General features: G+C 53.8%; 1 protein-coding gene across 3 annotated transcripts in view; it reads right to left on the minus strand.

The window, feature by feature from the left end:
- The window catches only part of Ctbp2 (C-terminal binding protein 2), a 91174-nt gene that overhangs the window by 1444 nt on the left and 72789 nt on the right, over positions 1-16941 (minus strand). For all 3 annotated transcript variants that reach the window (XM_015498379.2, XM_015498378.2, XM_015498381.2), the window contains 7 exons: positions 8018-8172; positions 7689-7833; positions 6402-6608; positions 3335-3549; positions 2811-2941; positions 2168-2295; positions 1693-1810 (listed from right to left, as the gene is read on the minus strand). In XM_015498379.2, the coding sequence (XP_015353865.1) occupies positions 1693-1810; positions 2168-2295; positions 2811-2941; positions 3335-3549; positions 6402-6608; positions 7689-7833; positions 8018-8155 (1082 nt within the window). In that variant the 5' untranslated portion in view covers positions 8156-8172. The remainder of the gene's footprint in view (positions 1-1692; positions 1811-2167; positions 2296-2810; positions 2942-3334; positions 3550-6401; positions 6609-7688; positions 7834-8017; positions 8173-16941) is intronic.

Here is a 16941-nt window from a genome sequence, read left to right on the forward strand (position 1 = left end):
ACAGGAAATTTGTTGTCCTCTATTCCCCCCAATCCACCCCTAGGGATAATCACAACATTAGACCTTTAATTTTGTGGCTTTTTGCCAAAGACTTTTATGGGCAAATACCTATCCATGCTGTGACCCAACAGGCTCTGAATTTTCTGGCTGACTTAGGAAAGTGTTCACTAGTTGGGTTGATTTTGTGATTTGCCAACAGATTATGAAGTACTATCGGAAAAATCAAGTGTGGCTGTTAATATTGACTGTTTCTTTTCCCAAGCCTTCTGTTCAAATTCTAATCCCCAAGGTGGTGGTACTAGGATTTAGAACCTTTGGGAAGACTTCTCATGAGTCAGATAAGTACCCCAGTCAGCTCCCTTATGAATGGACATGGAGAGAAGCTGGTAACTCTCACCAGAACCCAAGCTTGCTGGCACCTTGTCCTGACAGCCTCCAAAACTGAGAAATTTGTGGTTTGGAAGCCACTGGTCATTTTATTAGTGGCACATACTCTCAAGTTGCTGCTCTTGTGAACTGGGACAACAGCAGCAAACTGGTAACCTGCTGTTAGCTAAACTCCTGCCATTTTATGCATGCCAAGATATGGGCTCACATTACATTGCAGGCAGGACACACAGTTCTTAGGCTCAAGGTGGCAATATATTTAAAGGGGATAAATAGGTGCTTCAGAACGAGTGTCCCACTCACCAAGCTGTCAGGCCCTGGTTGCCACAGTTAAACTGCTAAGGAATCCCTAGGGTGAGCCACCAACAGGAGTGAATTTGATTCTGGTTCAGAGATGGGCATAAGCGGTGACGTGACACTTCAAAGTGCTTATGAGGCAGAGTGGAGACAGAGCCATGTGACCTGGAAGTAGCTACAAGCAGCAATGTCTGGAGAGACTTTCAGAGAGGAGGGGCTCCTGATGGTTATTGAGTGAAGGCCCGGGAGGCTCCTGACCACCTTGGGATGCACAGAATGACTCCAAGAGAATTATTTGGCCATAAATGCAAGTGCTGCCAAGGGTGGGAGGTCCCAGGTTAGAGCAAGGCTGCAGCTCCTCCTGTGTTCTTTCATTTTGCTGAAACCCAGCAGTAATTAGGGTGGGGAAGGGGACAGAAGACAGGACATTACTGCTCTCTTCAGGGAGCCCATTTCTGTCCACCCCCAGTAGTCACACTGTTTATTCAAACTGCGTGCATTTTCCCCCCACCCCCTTTCTGGGGATATGACCCAGGGACACTTGACTTGCTATATCACTGGCCATTTTTGAAAGTTACTGAAGCTGACCTTAAACTTGTGATACTACCTCAGTGTCCCAGGTCACTGGGATTACAGCCATGCACCTATTATTGATTGTGTGTGTGTAGAAAAGGCCATTGTCCCTAGTTGATTTTCACATTCTTTTGCAAGAATAAACAGGCCTTTCCCCTTGACAGTCTTTCTTCTAGAAACAGATTTTACAGTGGCTTCAGGAGAAGGAGAGATTCCTGGCATGGTGGTCATACCAGTTTGAGTGACTGTTTCCTTCAAGTTGTGTTTATTCTATGGGATTTGGCATCAAAAGTGAGGATAATGTACACAATTCCCAATAAAAGGCTGATTTTTCTTTATTACCAAAATCACTGCAAGTTTGGGCTTTTCTTGCCTCCTTTTGTCCCCAAGGGCACAATGCTAGTAGTTCAAGACAAATTCAGTTTCTCTTCTCACCTGTATGTGGCACCATTGAGCTCAGGATGAATTGCTTGCTGGTCTATTACTGACCAAGGAGCTGATGTGACAAAGAATTCCTTGTTGACACAGTTTCTTAAGCTTTCTGGGATGCGACCTAGAGATAAGAGGGTTAAAATTAATCATGTGCAAAGAGTGCAGTCACAGTGAGTTCAATATTACTTGGAGGCTTATGGTGCAGAGAGCCTTCAGCTGGAAAAGAAAATGAACCTCCCGCCCATCTCTGGGGGTCGCCCTCTTCAGTTTGTAACAAGTACAGTGGCTGAGGCTAGAGGGAAGGGATTTCCTCTGAAATTTACTTCAGAATTTGAGCCCAATTCACACACAATTCAATTTATTGACTATAACAACTCATTCTGTAGCCACCTGTAGCCCTTGGGGAGCTCCGCTGTGTGGCTGTTTTCTCCTTTCCACCAGCTGGGCTGCAGCTGGCTTGGAGGTATGGAGGGCTCACCTGTGATTGCTCGGCGGATCTCTGTGGCAGCTGCCTCTCTCATCTCAAGTGATGCTTGTTCACTATACCAGGCCGTGTGGGGGGTACAGATGAGATTTGGTGCATCTTTCAAAGGACCCTGAGCAAAGCTAGACAAATGCAAAGGCATTCAATAAATGGGAAAAGTTAAGACCTGGTGACCGTAGTACTTGTCAGCTGGGAACTCGGGGCCACATGGACCAGCTGGGGGGCTCTGTGGAGTGGGTGTGTTCTGTGCTGTATTTCATTGGGGAATGTTATAGAATCCTAGCCCCTAACTATAAGAACAGGAGGATCAGACAGAAAAAGAAAGGCCAATTCTATTCAGAGTTGCCTTCCTCTAACCAGAAGGAATATGCCCGCAGAGAAGTGACTGCTGTCTACAGCTCCAAACCACCATATTGTGTTCGACTCTCCCTTCTCTGATGACCTTTGGGGGATCTTTTGGCTAAACAAACAAGAACATCGCAGTCTTCAGAAGAAAGACTATAATCTTCATCTGCAGAATGTCCTACCCCCAAAAATCTTGCCTAGTAAAGTGCCTCAGATTTAAAGTGTAGAGGGTCAGGTCTGGGTCCTCCACACTCCTGGCAGGACGTTAGAGTCAGGCTGGACACACACCCACCTAAAGGGCTCCGATTCATGCACATCAAGGGCTGCCCCTCGTATCCTGCCCTCCTTAAGGGCCTGCGCCAAGGCCTTCTCGTCCACCAGGCCACCGCGGGCTGCATTAACAAGGAATGCCCCTTGCCTCATCTGTGGGAGCAAAGAGAAGCTAGTTATATATTGCTGCCGCTGCTGCTGCAGGTTCTAGAATTCGGGTTTAATAAGAGGTGCAGCTAAAGGATGGGAATGGGAGGTCTTGGTGATAGATGAGGGCCAGGGGTCAGTTTCTGTTGATACTGACAGGAGGTTGGATGTGTGGTTACTCGCCTGCCTGAAGAGTGATGGGGGACCAGCTGGGCCCTGGGCTAGCTGTGGGCCACCCCACGTTCCCGCCACCCCAAGCATGGATTTGTCCCAGGGACTCTTCTTTGTGGGTTTACCATGTGTCTAAGAATCATTTCCCATTCCCTCTTTGCCCAAGGGAGGTGCCACTACCTTTGGACAGAAGTGTCCAGGGTCTGAGGATGTCTGCTTTGAAATTACCTGCTTTATAGTAAAGTCATTGATGAGGTGGTGGTTATGTTCATTGAGATTGCAGTGCAAGGAGACACAGTCGCTCTGATACAGCAAGTCCTGTAGGGTGTAGACCCTCTGCACGCCCAGGGACCGCTCGATCCCATCCTGCAAGTAGGGGTCATAAAATATGACGCTGAATCCAAAGGCCTTGGCTCGAACAGCAACCGCCTGCCCCGTGCGACCTGTGCAGAGACAGAAGGTCCAGGTGAGTGAGATCTCCTGGGGGCACTGTGTGCTGCCCTGTGCTGTCCCAACCCGCTGCTCATTACTTCTTAAGCCTGAGGTCACCATCCTTACTAGCAGCAGATGACAAGAGGACTGCACCCAAGACATAGTGGTATCTGAGCCAGCATTATGCCCCAGAGGCCAATGGGGTCAAAGTGGGGATGGGTGTCCTTGGTCAAGGCCATAGTGCTTGTTGCTTATATTTGCCACACAGTAGGAATTTTTTAAAGGACATTTTCAAATCTATACCCAATTAAATGTTCTAAGGACCCACCCATCACTAAAGGTCTCCTATTTCGTTTACCTCACCACTTATTGGCACAGCAGGCTTCTCATTATCATCATTACTTTATTGCTCTCAATATCTTTCAGGGAACATTTGTTCTCCAGACTAATTGCCTTTGGATTTGCTTCTACCAGGAGTACAAGGGTCAAAACTGACCATTACTGTCCACCTTGAGCCTACAAATTGGCTGAACTCACTCTGAGGCAGGGTGTGTGTCTGCCAGGCCTGGCCCTGTCCTGCAGCAGAGCCTCATGTCTGGCTCCAGCATGGAGTCTGAGACTGTCACATAACAGGCAAGAGAGTATCCCCTGCTCCCTGGTGGCCATGATTTGACAAACCTGTAGACCCCTCAACACAGCTTCTGCTTCCCAGAACAGTTTTCAGCTTCAAAATAAAATGGGATGAGGGATGCTTAGGGCTTAGAGTGATGGTAAAATTTAAAACACTTTTTTCAAATATGCAGGCAGGGAAAAAGCAAGGGAAGACCTACATTTCCAAACAGGAAGCCGGTGTTTGAGGGACAACTTGCTGGTAGAAGTCTCCCTCTTGCTACAGCTCCATCTAACTGGGACACGGCCATGGTTTGGAGGCAAAAGTTTCATAAAGTCATTCTGATCAAGATGGACAGCTGCATGTGATCAGTGCGACATAATCTAGCAAGCCATAACCTCTTCACGTTACCATGTGGACACAGTGACTGGGGTAGAAGAGCAGGACTGTGCCAAGGTACTGGGAATTGTAGCACCTGTGCCAGAAGAACCCTCTCTTGGCCACACTTAAAACGCGGGGTTAGTGACCCCATTGTGTGGTTGGTGGGAGTCCATGTTCAACAGGATAATATCTCCTTCTCCCATGATGGCCATCCTTAGCCACCCTCCTGACTCCTGCATATTTTGATCTGAGACTGTGGCTCTGTCTAGGAGCTGGTGGAAAAGCAGCCCAAGTGCCAAGTCCACATTTAAACAGAAGGGGGCTGGGTGTTACTTCTCAGCAGTTTTGTTTTTCATACATTCACAAACACCCACGGATTCACCAGCTTCTACTTTTTCTGTGAGATTTTCTGATGAAAGACCTAATTATCAAAACTAGTCCTTATAGGAAAGAAGCCAAGTGCCTGGGCCTCTTGTTTAATTTTTTTTTTTCCTTTTTATAATTTAGAGCATGCTACCAGTAGTTGCCTTTTCCTTCAGTTTGTTGTGAATGTGTGCTGCCTCCAGGGAACCCCCACCAGAGTAGCCACCATCGGCCTCCTCTGATCGGTAGCGTGAGTGGGGCTTTGTGGACTGCTGTGGATACTCCCAGGCTCAGTCCTTTGGTCCCTCACAGGTGGCTGCACCAGTGACTGGGCAGCCCACAACTGTGCCTTCTCCTCTGTCCCCGCTAGTTGCTGGAAGGCTACAGAGAGACGATGACAGTTTGTGTGTGGGATCCAGGAAGATGGCAGTAGCTACCTACGGTCAGGAGAAAGCAGGGCTGAAGCCAAGAGGGTGGCCTTGGTATACTAAGAGGGCTCCCAGGGCCTTTAGAAATGGGAAGACAAGGGCACACGTCCAAAGAAATGACCCCAGCAAGGGGGTCCCAGCCTTGCCAGAGACTACACCAGGCCACAGGAGGGGCTTAGGAACTGATGAGGTTCTTAAAGCATCCAGCAACTTCCGCCTCAATTTAGCTACCAGATCCCCAGAGAGGCTTGTGGGGCAAGAGGGCACTTGGGTTGTCAGACACTAAGCCAACTCTCTAGAGACATGGAGCGTGAGCTGAAGGCTCAGCGATTGGGGAACATTCCCTATCCCTCCTCAAGAGGTGCATCCCACCCCATTTCTATTCACAGGTCAGGAAAACTCAAGGTTATGAGCTGGCACATGTTGGGGCTGTGATTTGGGGGACGGCTGAGGCACCATGAGCTGGGATGGGGTGTGTCCCTATTTTAGCCCCCAAATGGACAACAGCATAGCATCTGGCTGCCCCCTACTACATCTGCCAGAGACCCTCCCAGCAGCTGCTTGCTGGTCTCCATGACAGCAGTGAGGTCTAGGAAGATGCTTCCAGCTCCTCTGAAGGGAGCTTCCAGGCTGATGGATAGTCTGCGCCACCCTCTGGCTTCAATCTTTCAATGACATCTAGCTGCTACCTCAGTCTAACACTCAAGACCCACAGAGCCCAGGCCACCACTCAACCACCAAACTGCTTATTGCCCATAAATGTGCCAGGCGTATCCTCCCCACCCTGCCCCTGGCCTCAGGGAAAGTTCAGATGCCTAGTTGTCCTGCAGCCCAACAGTAGAAAATGCTATCCTTGTCATCCCGAGCAGCAGCACAAACCTTGGCTTACAAGTTCAGATGTTACCTCTGAGGGTCCCCGTTTTGCTTCTGACCCACCCCCTGCAAATTGGTGGTAGCCAGGCACTGGCCCTGCCCTCCTTTGGCAAACGCTGCTCCCTGGCTATCATTGTGAACGCGAACTCTTGGAGACAGGACATCCCCGGCTCCTTGGGGGCAAGCCAGCTGCATGTTGGGCACATACCGAAGCCGATGAGGCCCAGTGTCTCCCCACGGATTCGTGCCGCTCCTGAGGCCACCTCGCGGATCTGTTCCACACTCTGTACCCGCGTGCCTTCCCGCAGGGCCTGGTACAGCCACGTATTGCGGCGGTATAGGTTGAGGATGTGGCAGATGGTGGAATCGGCCGTCTCTTCCACAGCTGCAGATGGGATGTTGCACACAGCGATCCCTGAAAAGGACAAAGGCAAGGCCCAGAGGTGAGAAAACCCTAGGTTCTATAGGTCCCAGGGTTCCCAGCCCACCCTGCTGAGAGCGCAGGTTTCTGCACACAACAGGGAGGTTAGGCTTCTTTAAACTTATTTCTGGAGCCTCCCATCCTCCTGAGCTTCTGTGCTGCCACAGAGATGGCTCAGAAGCTGGGCTCATGGGGCGGCTGTGGTTGTAGGCAAATGCTAGGGGTGCAGAGATGTGTGAAGCTGCCACTTCTGAGGACCCTGGAGGGAAACTGGAATCTGGGGTGGCCCCTTTTCCTTTTGCTGAGCCACTGCTAGGCAGGATGTGGGGAAGGACCATCTTGTGCCTCTTCTTCGGACCTCGCCTGTGGAGCAGCCTCGAGGGCCGCACAGCACTCAGGCCTGGCTCCCTCTGCCAAGGCTGCACTGTGGCCCAGGATGCTGTTCTCGGTGCAAGTCAGGGGGGCCCACCAGGGCTTCACTAGTGGAAATGCATGGGCACAAGTGTCAGTCGTGTGGGGTGCTCCAGCTCAGGCATGGAGCCCCGCCGACCAAGAGGCACTGTGCACATATGGCTGGCCATCCTGGAGCACCAGAGGCCCTCTGGTACCTTGCCAACAGGGATGAGGTGAGGGCTAGGTGGCAGGCCCTTGGCCCACTAGGTTGTCAGACCAGGTTGGTGGTTACAATGCTAGTCATTTGGAAGTGTCCTTTAGCAGCCTCACAATATGGGGCCCCGCGTGCCCAGCGGTGCCACATCTCAGAGGGCCTGTCTTTGGGTAGCACCTGTTGCTTCTGGTGTTCTCTGCTGTCATGGACTGGGCAGGGGCTGCCAATTTTGGCACTGACCTAGGCCCTGCTTCCCACAGTATGTGCTCCATCCCTAGATGGAAGAAACCCGAGACCCAGAGCCTTCCACACCTTCCTCTCCAGAGGTACATGGGCTCCTCTGGTCTTGGGTTCCTGCAGACCTTAGGCTGCAGTGCGTTCTTGGGGTAGGGGTCCTGGTGTCACATCAGAAACTCCCTCGAAGCCAGCCACCCTGGGTGAGGCTCCCTGGCCAGCTACGTACTCACCAAGCTCGCCGGCAGCCTTGATGTCCACGTTGTCATAGCCACTGCCGATCCGCACGATCACCCGCAGGGCCTTGAACTTCTCCAGGTCTTCCCTGGTGAGGGTGATAGTGTGGTACATCATGGCGCCCACGGCCTCATTTAACACCTGCAGAGGGAGGCGGAGCACAGGTCAGAGTCCCAGTCCTTAGCAAAATCATGAGCTAGAGACATGAATGTTTGGGAGTGTGCCGGTGACCTGGCACAGCAGAGGGCAAAGGATGTTGGGGATGTTGGGGATGCCCGTAGTGGGGACTTGAGAGCAACAGTGACGCAGGACCAGCGTGGCCCACCTTCTCGTGGATCTCCTGAGTGGACTGTGCATCGCAGAAGGCCACAGTGGCCAGGTCCTTCAGGATGGGCATCTCCACGGTGCAGTCTCTGCCGTCCAGCAGTGCCACCAAGGGGCGGGGGTGCAGGGGGCCGTTCATGATCTGGGGGCGGATACCTGTGAGGAGGAAGCGGATGAATGGTGGGTAAACAGGGTCCCAAGTGTCCCCCTCGGGACCCAGGCCAGGGCAGTAGGAAGCAGCAGAGCCTGGCAGGGCAGGAACATGAGGCAGGACCACATGTGGTTAGGACCAGGGCTCCTCCTCACACCACTGCAGGGATGTTTTGAGGACCCAGCAGGCTCCGGACATGGTCTTTTCCCCTGAGGCCTAGAGGGAGCATCTCCTGGCCTGTGGGGTGAGGACAAGACCTCCCAAGGAGCTCACGGGAAGCCCTGGGGAGCCAACTCTACAGCCACTGAGGAGTGCCTGCATTACAGCTGTCACTTTGCAGAGGGATTCTGAAGGTAACTGCCTACCATCAGCCCACAGACAAAGGCCCCAAGACCCTTGGGCCCCCAAGGGCATGGCTACCAGGTGGCCCTCAAAACAAACATGATGAGGGAGTGCTTGAGGACTTGTGCCCTGAGGAACCTCCCAGAGAACCCCTCGGTGGAACCAGGTGGCCAGGGCAGTCTCAGTCCTCTCCCTGACCTAGTGAGGAGTCATTGTCCGTGGTGGGAAGGGCACGAGTGAGGCAAGAGGCTCTTGGCACTCAGAGCAAACTTCCTGAAGGGTCACAGAGCAAGCAGAACCATTTTGGGGGCAGGGCCCTTCTGTGCAGACCAATGCAGTGGTTTCTAGACTCTCAGCAGGGTGGCTGCAAGGCCTGCGCCAGCTCTCTGACATGTGGCCATTACCCCCAGATATGCAGACAGGATGGACATCCCAGGTCCCCCCAGGTGCCAGAGCAGGAGTCCAGACCAAGCGGGTGAGCATTCCCTTGCCAGACTTTCAAGGGCGTTGGCAGGGCGGTTTATCAGACGGAGTATATGATTACAAGTTCAAATTGTTAATTAAAAAGGGGCCACAGGGGAGAATGACACCAGGCACAAGGCAAGGACCCAGGGTCATGTGATCTATCTGGGGAGGCAGAGCACCATCGTTCAAGATGCCCATGCACAGCGTCAGTGCCGACCTGTTACCCAGGTAACAAACTCCAGGTTGCCTAGCGATCAGCTCTCTGCAACCCTTGGGCTACCTGACCCAGGTTCAATGCCTGGGCCCCAGCTGGAAATTCTTTATTATGAGGCAGGGAATGGGGAAGCATAGGTGCTCTGGTGCCAACATAGCCTCAGGCTAAGTAGAGGTGGTGGGTGGGAGCAGAGGGATGCCCTGTGTCCTGCGTGAGGCAGAGCGGACCGAGAAGCCAGGTGCAGGGCTGCTGAGGAGGCCACAGAAGAGCCAGCACAGAGGGTGAGGGAAAGCGTAGGGACAGTTTCTGACCCACAGAACCTGTCCACTGCACCCTGGGGAACCCAGAGTTCAATACAGTCTCCTCCCCCACCTGCCGTCTCAGTCTTGCCAGAGGCCGAGACAAGGGTCCTAGAAGGCCTCGCGTAGTACCAGAGAAGCTGCCAGCCAGCAGACCTCTTGTATTACCCGTTTTTTGATGTTTTACACAAATCAAACAATTTTTAACGTATTAGGACGTAATGGGCCCATGACAGAGTGAGGTTCAAATACAGCAAGCGGAACACATCCCCGCCAGGACTCTGGGACTGGTCTGTTCCCTCTACCACTAGAAGGATCTGGAGGAAGAGAGTCCCAGGCACCATGGTCAATGAGGAGTCTAAAAACAGGACCAGGTCGAGGGCTCCGAGTCCTTAGATGCTGTTAAAACTTTTCCACCGACACCACCAAGACTGACAAGGACCTCATGATGCTGCCATTGCTCCTGTTCCCAGCCGGATGATGAAGCCAAGGCGGGGCCACAGGCCTGGCACTCCTCCATGCCGAACAGCAGTTTACCACCTTCCTTCCCAGGACGGGAGGCCAGCGACTCCCCTGTTGTCAATTACTGGCCTCCGAATGGCGGTCCACGTTCCCCTTCAGGAACACTCTTGGAGCACTCGGTGCTGCAGCTCGAGGCGGAGCTGCTGTCCGTCCTCAGGCCTGGAACTGCTGGAGGTGAAGTCGTGTGTAACTAACACAGACTTAGGGTACCAGCAGACAGCATCGCTGGTGTTTGTGAACAGTGACCAGTCACCCACGAACGTCCCTATGGAGGACAATGGTGGCTTTCTGGCCATCGAGCTGTGGTGCCACCATAGTTAGATTAAAAAAAAACATCTTTTAGGAGAGTGAACATGGGCTGACAGGCTAGACTCAGCTGTCTGGCGTGGGACTCAGGACAAATGGGACGCGCTCTCCGCGGTGGATCCTGCCACCCAATGATGCATGGTGCTGTTGGGCGTGTGTTTACGTTCTGGGATTGAACCCAGGGGTGCTCTAGCTCGGGGCTACACCCCAGCCCTTTCTTCTTCTGATCCTCCTGCCTGCATTTCCTGCGTCACCGGAAGCACAGTGTGCGACTCCAGGCAGGGCACCCTGCGGTATTCCTGAGGCCTGTTGGCCTGTGTTCTTGGTCACTGTGAGAGTTAAAGTGAAAAGAAAATGCCGCATTAAAAAAATGGTTCGCATTGGTATCTGTCCTTTGCAGGTTAAGAGCCAGCCTGCCCCCAGGACATGACTTTGTTGTTTTAGGGATTGAGAATCTCAGGTTCACCCCCAAGGCAAGGCAGCCTCCATGGTCAGGTCTGGACATGTTCCGAGTGCACCTCCGAAGCCTTCTTGCACCAACAGTGTGGTCCTCAATGCGGCATGTGAAGAGCTGGGGGCAGCAGGCGGTCTACAGGTCCACCAGGGAGAGTCCCTGGAAGGGCTTGAATCCATTACTTCTCTGCAGAAGGTTGTTATGAAGAGGGTGAGCCCGGCCCCCTCCCTCTCCTGCTCCTTATTTTGCAATGTTGTCATCTGCTCTTGCAATTGCTTCCACCGTGATGCCATGTGCTGTTTGATCTTCACCAGAGGCTGGATCCAGGGGGCTGCCCCACTGTAGATTTTCAGCCTCCCAAACTTTCAGGCTTAATAAGCATCTTTTCTTTAAAAAGTTAGCCTGCCTCAGGTGTTTCATTATAGCAAGGAAAAAATGGTCAAATGCAATGTTTGACATGGCAGTGGAGGCTGCAGTTCTGTGAAGGCAAAGCTGGCGACATACCTAAGTGCCCCAAGGGCCCCACAGGGGAAAAGGAGCAGCCAAAGCAGTTGAATTCATGAAAACAATTTTTCCAAGTCAGAGAATGGTCTAGTAGGTAGAACCCAGGTGGGAGCATTGGTGGGCTCAAGGAACTCAAGAGTTCTTGGGGATACTGGCCCCGAGCTATCCTTGACTGCTGGCTCTGGATGAGGGGCCTGGATTCTTCCAGAAGGGAGGCTCAAACACCTCTTACAAAGATCCCGAGACCAAGAGTACCATCCAGAGTGCTATGTACCCAGCAAGAAGCTGTCATAGATTAAATGGTTTGCCAGCGCCAAGCCTTGTGAGGTAGCCTGGGTGACAGGAGGCAGTTGGTACAGCCCCCGCCCCTCGAACAATAAGGTAGAGAGAAGAGACAGCCGCAGCCTTGCGCCACCTTCAGAGTGGCCCCACTTCTACCCTACAGAAGCCTTCATGGCTCATGGGCCCAATCATGTCCCCCAACATCCTAAGCAAAGTTTCCCCTAAATTTTGTAAGGCTCCTTAATTCAACAGCCTCTTCTTCTAATCCAGCCAAACAGGACTTACCCTCCTTGGTGAGGTACAGCACCCCGACCTCTGAAGGCCCCATAGACCCTGAGCTGGGGATGGCAAGGGGGAAATTCAGAGGCCTGGGTTTCACACTACAGACCAGACACGGGACTGGGCTAGGCCGGGGCTTGATCAATACACGGGCAGGAAAGAGGCTCCACCTGGGACTCGGCACTGAGCAGCCTGGCACAGGGAGGTTGCAGGGGGCCTAGCTGTCTAGCTGAGGCCTACCCTTGTCCCATGGACACATCTATCCACTTTGTGGGACTTCCGAACACCAGACCTGGGATGTGAACCACAGCACAGGTGCTGGAAAGTGACCCAGGCTGCCCCTGCTCCCACCCCTCACCACAAAGACCCAGGGCAGCTTGGGGGCGACTTGCAACAGCACTTGTTGCTGGGTGTGGTGCTGTTTTAAGGCAGAACTGCCACTGCCATCAGAATCAGCTTTATGTCCCTGTGCTTGCCACTGGCCCTCTCACCCGCCAGGTGCGCTTTCCTGCAATGTTGGGGAGAGGTGCGCTCCAGGGAGGTCCCTGCCAAGCCTCTCGGTGATCTGGGAGAGCGCCAAAGCCAGGCCTAATTTTGGAGACTCAGTAACCTTCAGATTTGTCATGTGCTCGGATTCTTCTCTGGTTCCCTCCCCTTGCAAGTCTCATTTGACACCTCTGAAGGCTCCGCAGAGCCTCTGCCCACCACGCCAAGCAAACCCACGCTCGGCCTTGTTCTGCGCACTGGGGGTTGAACCAGGGATGCTCTGCTATGGAGCCACATGCCCAGCCTGTTTATTTCCGGAGGGTGTCACTCAGTTGTGCAGGCTGGCTGGGACTTGTGAGGTCCCCTTGCCTCACTCAGACTCAGGCAGCCTTTCTATTTCTGCCTTCACGGTGGACATCACGCTCGATGACCCAGCACTTCCTTATGCCAGGACTCTGGGCCTCAGAGTCCCGTGGACCCAACAACACTCCAGCACCACCCTGCCAGGCCAGTTGAAATCTGCCCACCACGCCCAGGGAGCCCAGCTGTTTTCTGTGATGGACAGAGTGGGAAGGTCGATGGTGCCACATGGCAGAAGTGGGGTGAGCTCAGGAAGAGGCAGAATGGTGCTCCAGGTGGCCTGCGACCTCCTCAAACACCCTACGACTCCCTTCCACAGTGCCGAGAGGGTGGCATTTGGGGAGGAAGGAGGGCTCAGTAGCAGCCTGGTGCTCTCCCCCACCTCCTTACAGCAGGTGCCTCTACTGTCCTGAAGCGCTCTTCTGTAGTGGCCGGGACTCCCACCTCCACATACCTTGGGGCCCTTCTCCCTGTGACACTGGCCACTCCCCACCCTCGCAGGGCGCTGGTCTTGCAGCTGCATTCTGGAGTGGTCTGCTACTCAACAAAGCTAATGGACACACTCGGCAAGAGCAAGGCCAGGGCAGTGGGAGCCCATGAGCCCCAGATGGAAGACAGCAAGGCAGACCGGCCCTTTGCTACTGCGGATTTCCTCTGAAGATAGTCCTAGGCAGTGGGCAATCAGGGGGTCAGGACCACCTCAACTCAGAAGCTGGAGGGCGTGGGAACTCCTGCAGGGCAGGCTGCAGCGCATGGAATTCGCACCCCCTCTCCTCCATAATGACAGGAGGGGCTGCCACATTCCAGGGTGGACTCAGAAGAGCCTTCTCCAAGGCCCCATCCAACAGAGGGTCTGAAATTTTTAATGCAACTTTTTGAGAAGTGCTCCCCTCTTCTCATTTTCCCAGATTAGCCACGATCTGTTCCCAAAGCACAGGGTTCAGGCCACCCGGAGCTGGTTTCAGAGGTCGCCCTCCCTCGTGGGCCTCTAACACCCCCATTCCACAGCTGGGAATGACAACACCTGGGGCCCCTACGTGTGTGGGGAGAGCACAGCCCCCTGCTATGAGGATCTCAGGAATGCTCCCGTCACGCCAACTTCACCCAGCAGGAAACAGTGAACCCAACCCTGGCCAAGGCCTGAGCAAGGCAGGTGTTAGAGTCTGTAAACAAGTCAGGATGGCACCTGGCATTTTGCCAGAGAAATGTTAGGGTCTGTAAACAAGTCTGGATGGCGCCTGGCAAAATGCCAGAGGGAGTGGTTTGTGAAGTAACACCAGCGAGCCATGAAGTGTGGAGATTCCTTATTGGTTGACTGATGTATCTAGTTTATGCTAATTAGATAAGCTGTGTGGAATGTATAAATACCGCTCCTGTCCTACAATAAACGGCTCCCACTCCTGCTGTATCAGTCTACGCAAGTTGCTCGTCACCCCCCGGTTATTTTGCCCAGCCAGCCGGACTCCGGCAGGCAGGGGCTGGCCAACAGCAAGCAATGGGAAAGAGTAGCTGGTTGAATATGAACGAACCCGCCGGTGAAGTCAGTGGCGGTGGGACCATGACCTGCACACGCTCAGCTACCGCCGGTATCGCCTACCCTTTCTTCAGCGAAGACAACCTGGTGGGAAAGAGTTCTGCAGTTCTGCCCACCTGCCCCTTACGCGCCAGGCACCAGGAAGTGAATTGCAACACAGGCTCCCAAGATAGGCTGTCCTCCAGTGTGGACATGCACACCCCCTCTACACCCCACCCTCAGGGGCCCCCGGGGAGGCATCTGAACTATAGTCAACATAGTAACCAGGGGGAAGGGCTTCAGGAGATCTGGCCTCATCAGTCTCAGGCAGGGCCAGAGGTGACAATGGAGGGACCCGAGTAAGCTGGTCCTCAATCAAGCTGCCAAGTCTGGCCTTTGCATGAGCTGGAGGTCTGCCCTAGGGCTGGCCTGAGGACACCTCCACTGCAGGCGATGCACCAGAGTGGGCCGCAGGGACCACGAGAGACTCCCCCACCCCCATGTACCCATCAGCCATGCACACCTGCTGCTCCTGCCCGGGCCACACTCTGACCCCAGAGGCTTGCTGGGGCTTCTGTTCACCCAGCGTGAGCTCACGCCTGCATGTTTTGGGGAGGCAGATGTCTGGACCCACGGGAAACACACCAGCTCATTCAACAACCCAGAGCACCCCGTCAGTCCCAAGCGCACAGCCATTTGTTGTCACTAGTTGGTCTCAGCACCTCAGGAGAGCTGCTCCTGCAGCCTGTGCAGAGAAATGCTTTTCCTTTCAGCAAGAGCATTTAAAACAACAAGAAGAATGGGATTCTGCCATTTTCTGGGAACCGTCCTCGGCACCCTCCCGTACATATCAGCACTGCAGGTGCTGCCTCGGGTCGCTGTCCACCGAGGGACACGACCAGAAAGTACCTAGAAACCCGTCTTGACAGGCCAGCAGCCAGAACCCAGGCTCTGCTTCTGTTTTCAGAAGGTGTAGCAGGGCTGGATTCCTGTATTCTGCTTTCTGCTCCCAAAGGCCCAGGTACTGGCTTGGGGGCCAGCTGATCTCCAGGTGTGAGATGCACTAGCTTCCCGTGTAGTGGCAGGTCCCTGGAAGGTGTGTGACCAAGAGCTGGTGCACAGGGCTGGGAGCCCTTCTGCTTCCACCTCCTCAAACTTTCAAGGCATCCTCCTCCCAGAGGGCTGGGGCCACTATGCCCTTGGGATTGCTAGACAAGCCTTGGAGTGGCCCCCACGCTCCCTTCCTCCACGTGGCAGAACTTCAAGCCTCTGTTGAAGAGATGAACTACACACATGATTTGGCCAAAGAGGAAATCAAGGACAAAAGGGGGCTCTCAAGTGACCAGATGCGAGGACCCTGGTAAATTCACTTTTCACGTCAAGATTCTGCAAAGTCACCAGGCCAGAGCCAGGGTCAGCTGTGAGGTCCACTTGGCCATCCTGGGCCTCCTCTTCCCAGGGGTGGCAGCTGCCCTACAAGGAGCTCATAGCCCTTGAACTCAAGGGCCCACTGAGCCTGCTGGGAAGACCACCACGCAGACCACCCCTGCTCAGCCGCAACTACAGATTCAAGGCAGCTGCCTGCAGACAACGGGTCTCCTGGGATTTCTCTCCTCGAGCACACTACACCTAGTGGGGGGTGGGGACACATTCTGTGCCTCAGTAATTAGACACACAGCAGACTTTCCAATGTTGTGCCTGAAAAGTGGGGAAACACGCAAGACTGGTCTGAAGTTGTAAAACAGTAAGTCCCACGTCCAGGGCCACGGTCGGTCGACTGCCTCTTTCCCATAATTGATTTTCAATATTTTATCGAAGCAATAAAATCACCTGTGCACCCAAGAAACACAACACACCTGGAAATCAAGTCCCGACTAACCTGGGGAGGGCGAACAGCCAGCCCTTCACTGCTCCTAGGTGCCATGACTACGACATTGCGCCAGCCCTCTCAGCCCCTGTCTGTTCACACCACTTCTCCTCCACCTTCTTGTTTAAATCCTGATTGAGGAAACCAAGACGAAGACGCAGAGGTACACTGAACTTGCTCAAGGTCACAGCGAGCAGGTGGCTGAGCTAGGATTCCAGCCCAGGTCTTCCTGGCTCCAGAGGCCGGGCACTAAACCCCAGGGCTCACCAACTGCAGGAGGAAGGACCACCCCAAACCCATGACTTACTCTCGAACCTCCCTGTCACATTGGATTGCTTCACCTTGGACGCTGGGCAGACAAGAATTCCAGAGCCCACCCCTGGGATAGACCCAGTCAAAGGAGAGACACAGGATCTTGTTTTCCTGAGCTCAGCTGTCCTAAGGTCCCCCTTCACTAAGCAAGGCTAACCCATCAGCTAGACACTGCGTGCACTCTGCCTTCTCCCCAGACTCCTTACAGGGGCCTATGACCCGGCACATACCCATGCTACTGACTGATAAGAAAACTGGGCCCCCAACATCCGTCAGCCAGAGCCCTGGTGGCTTCTTCTTGGAAGTCACTCTGGGGGGCAGGGTGGTGACCAGCCACCAGCTGTCCACTTCCTGGGATTTCAGTTAGACTGGAGGGAAAAAACGTGCTCCGTATCCCTCAGCAGGAGCCCTGGGGGTTCTGAGCCGAGAACATCTCCACAGTCATCTCCTTCACTGTCCCAAGACTCACGTGCCATGTGGTCGATGAAGGGAACCGGGCATCGCCAGAGGCTCAAGTTCCTTACACGTGTGGCGGCTGCATGCGGTTGTCACCAGTGATGCGGGGGTGG

The sequence above is a fragment of the Marmota marmota genome, unplaced genomic scaffold (genome assembly GCF_001458135.2).
Source record: "Marmota marmota marmota unplaced genomic scaffold, marMar, whole genome shotgun sequence".
Lineage (NCBI taxonomy): Eukaryota > Metazoa > Chordata > Mammalia > Rodentia > Sciuridae > Marmota > Marmota marmota.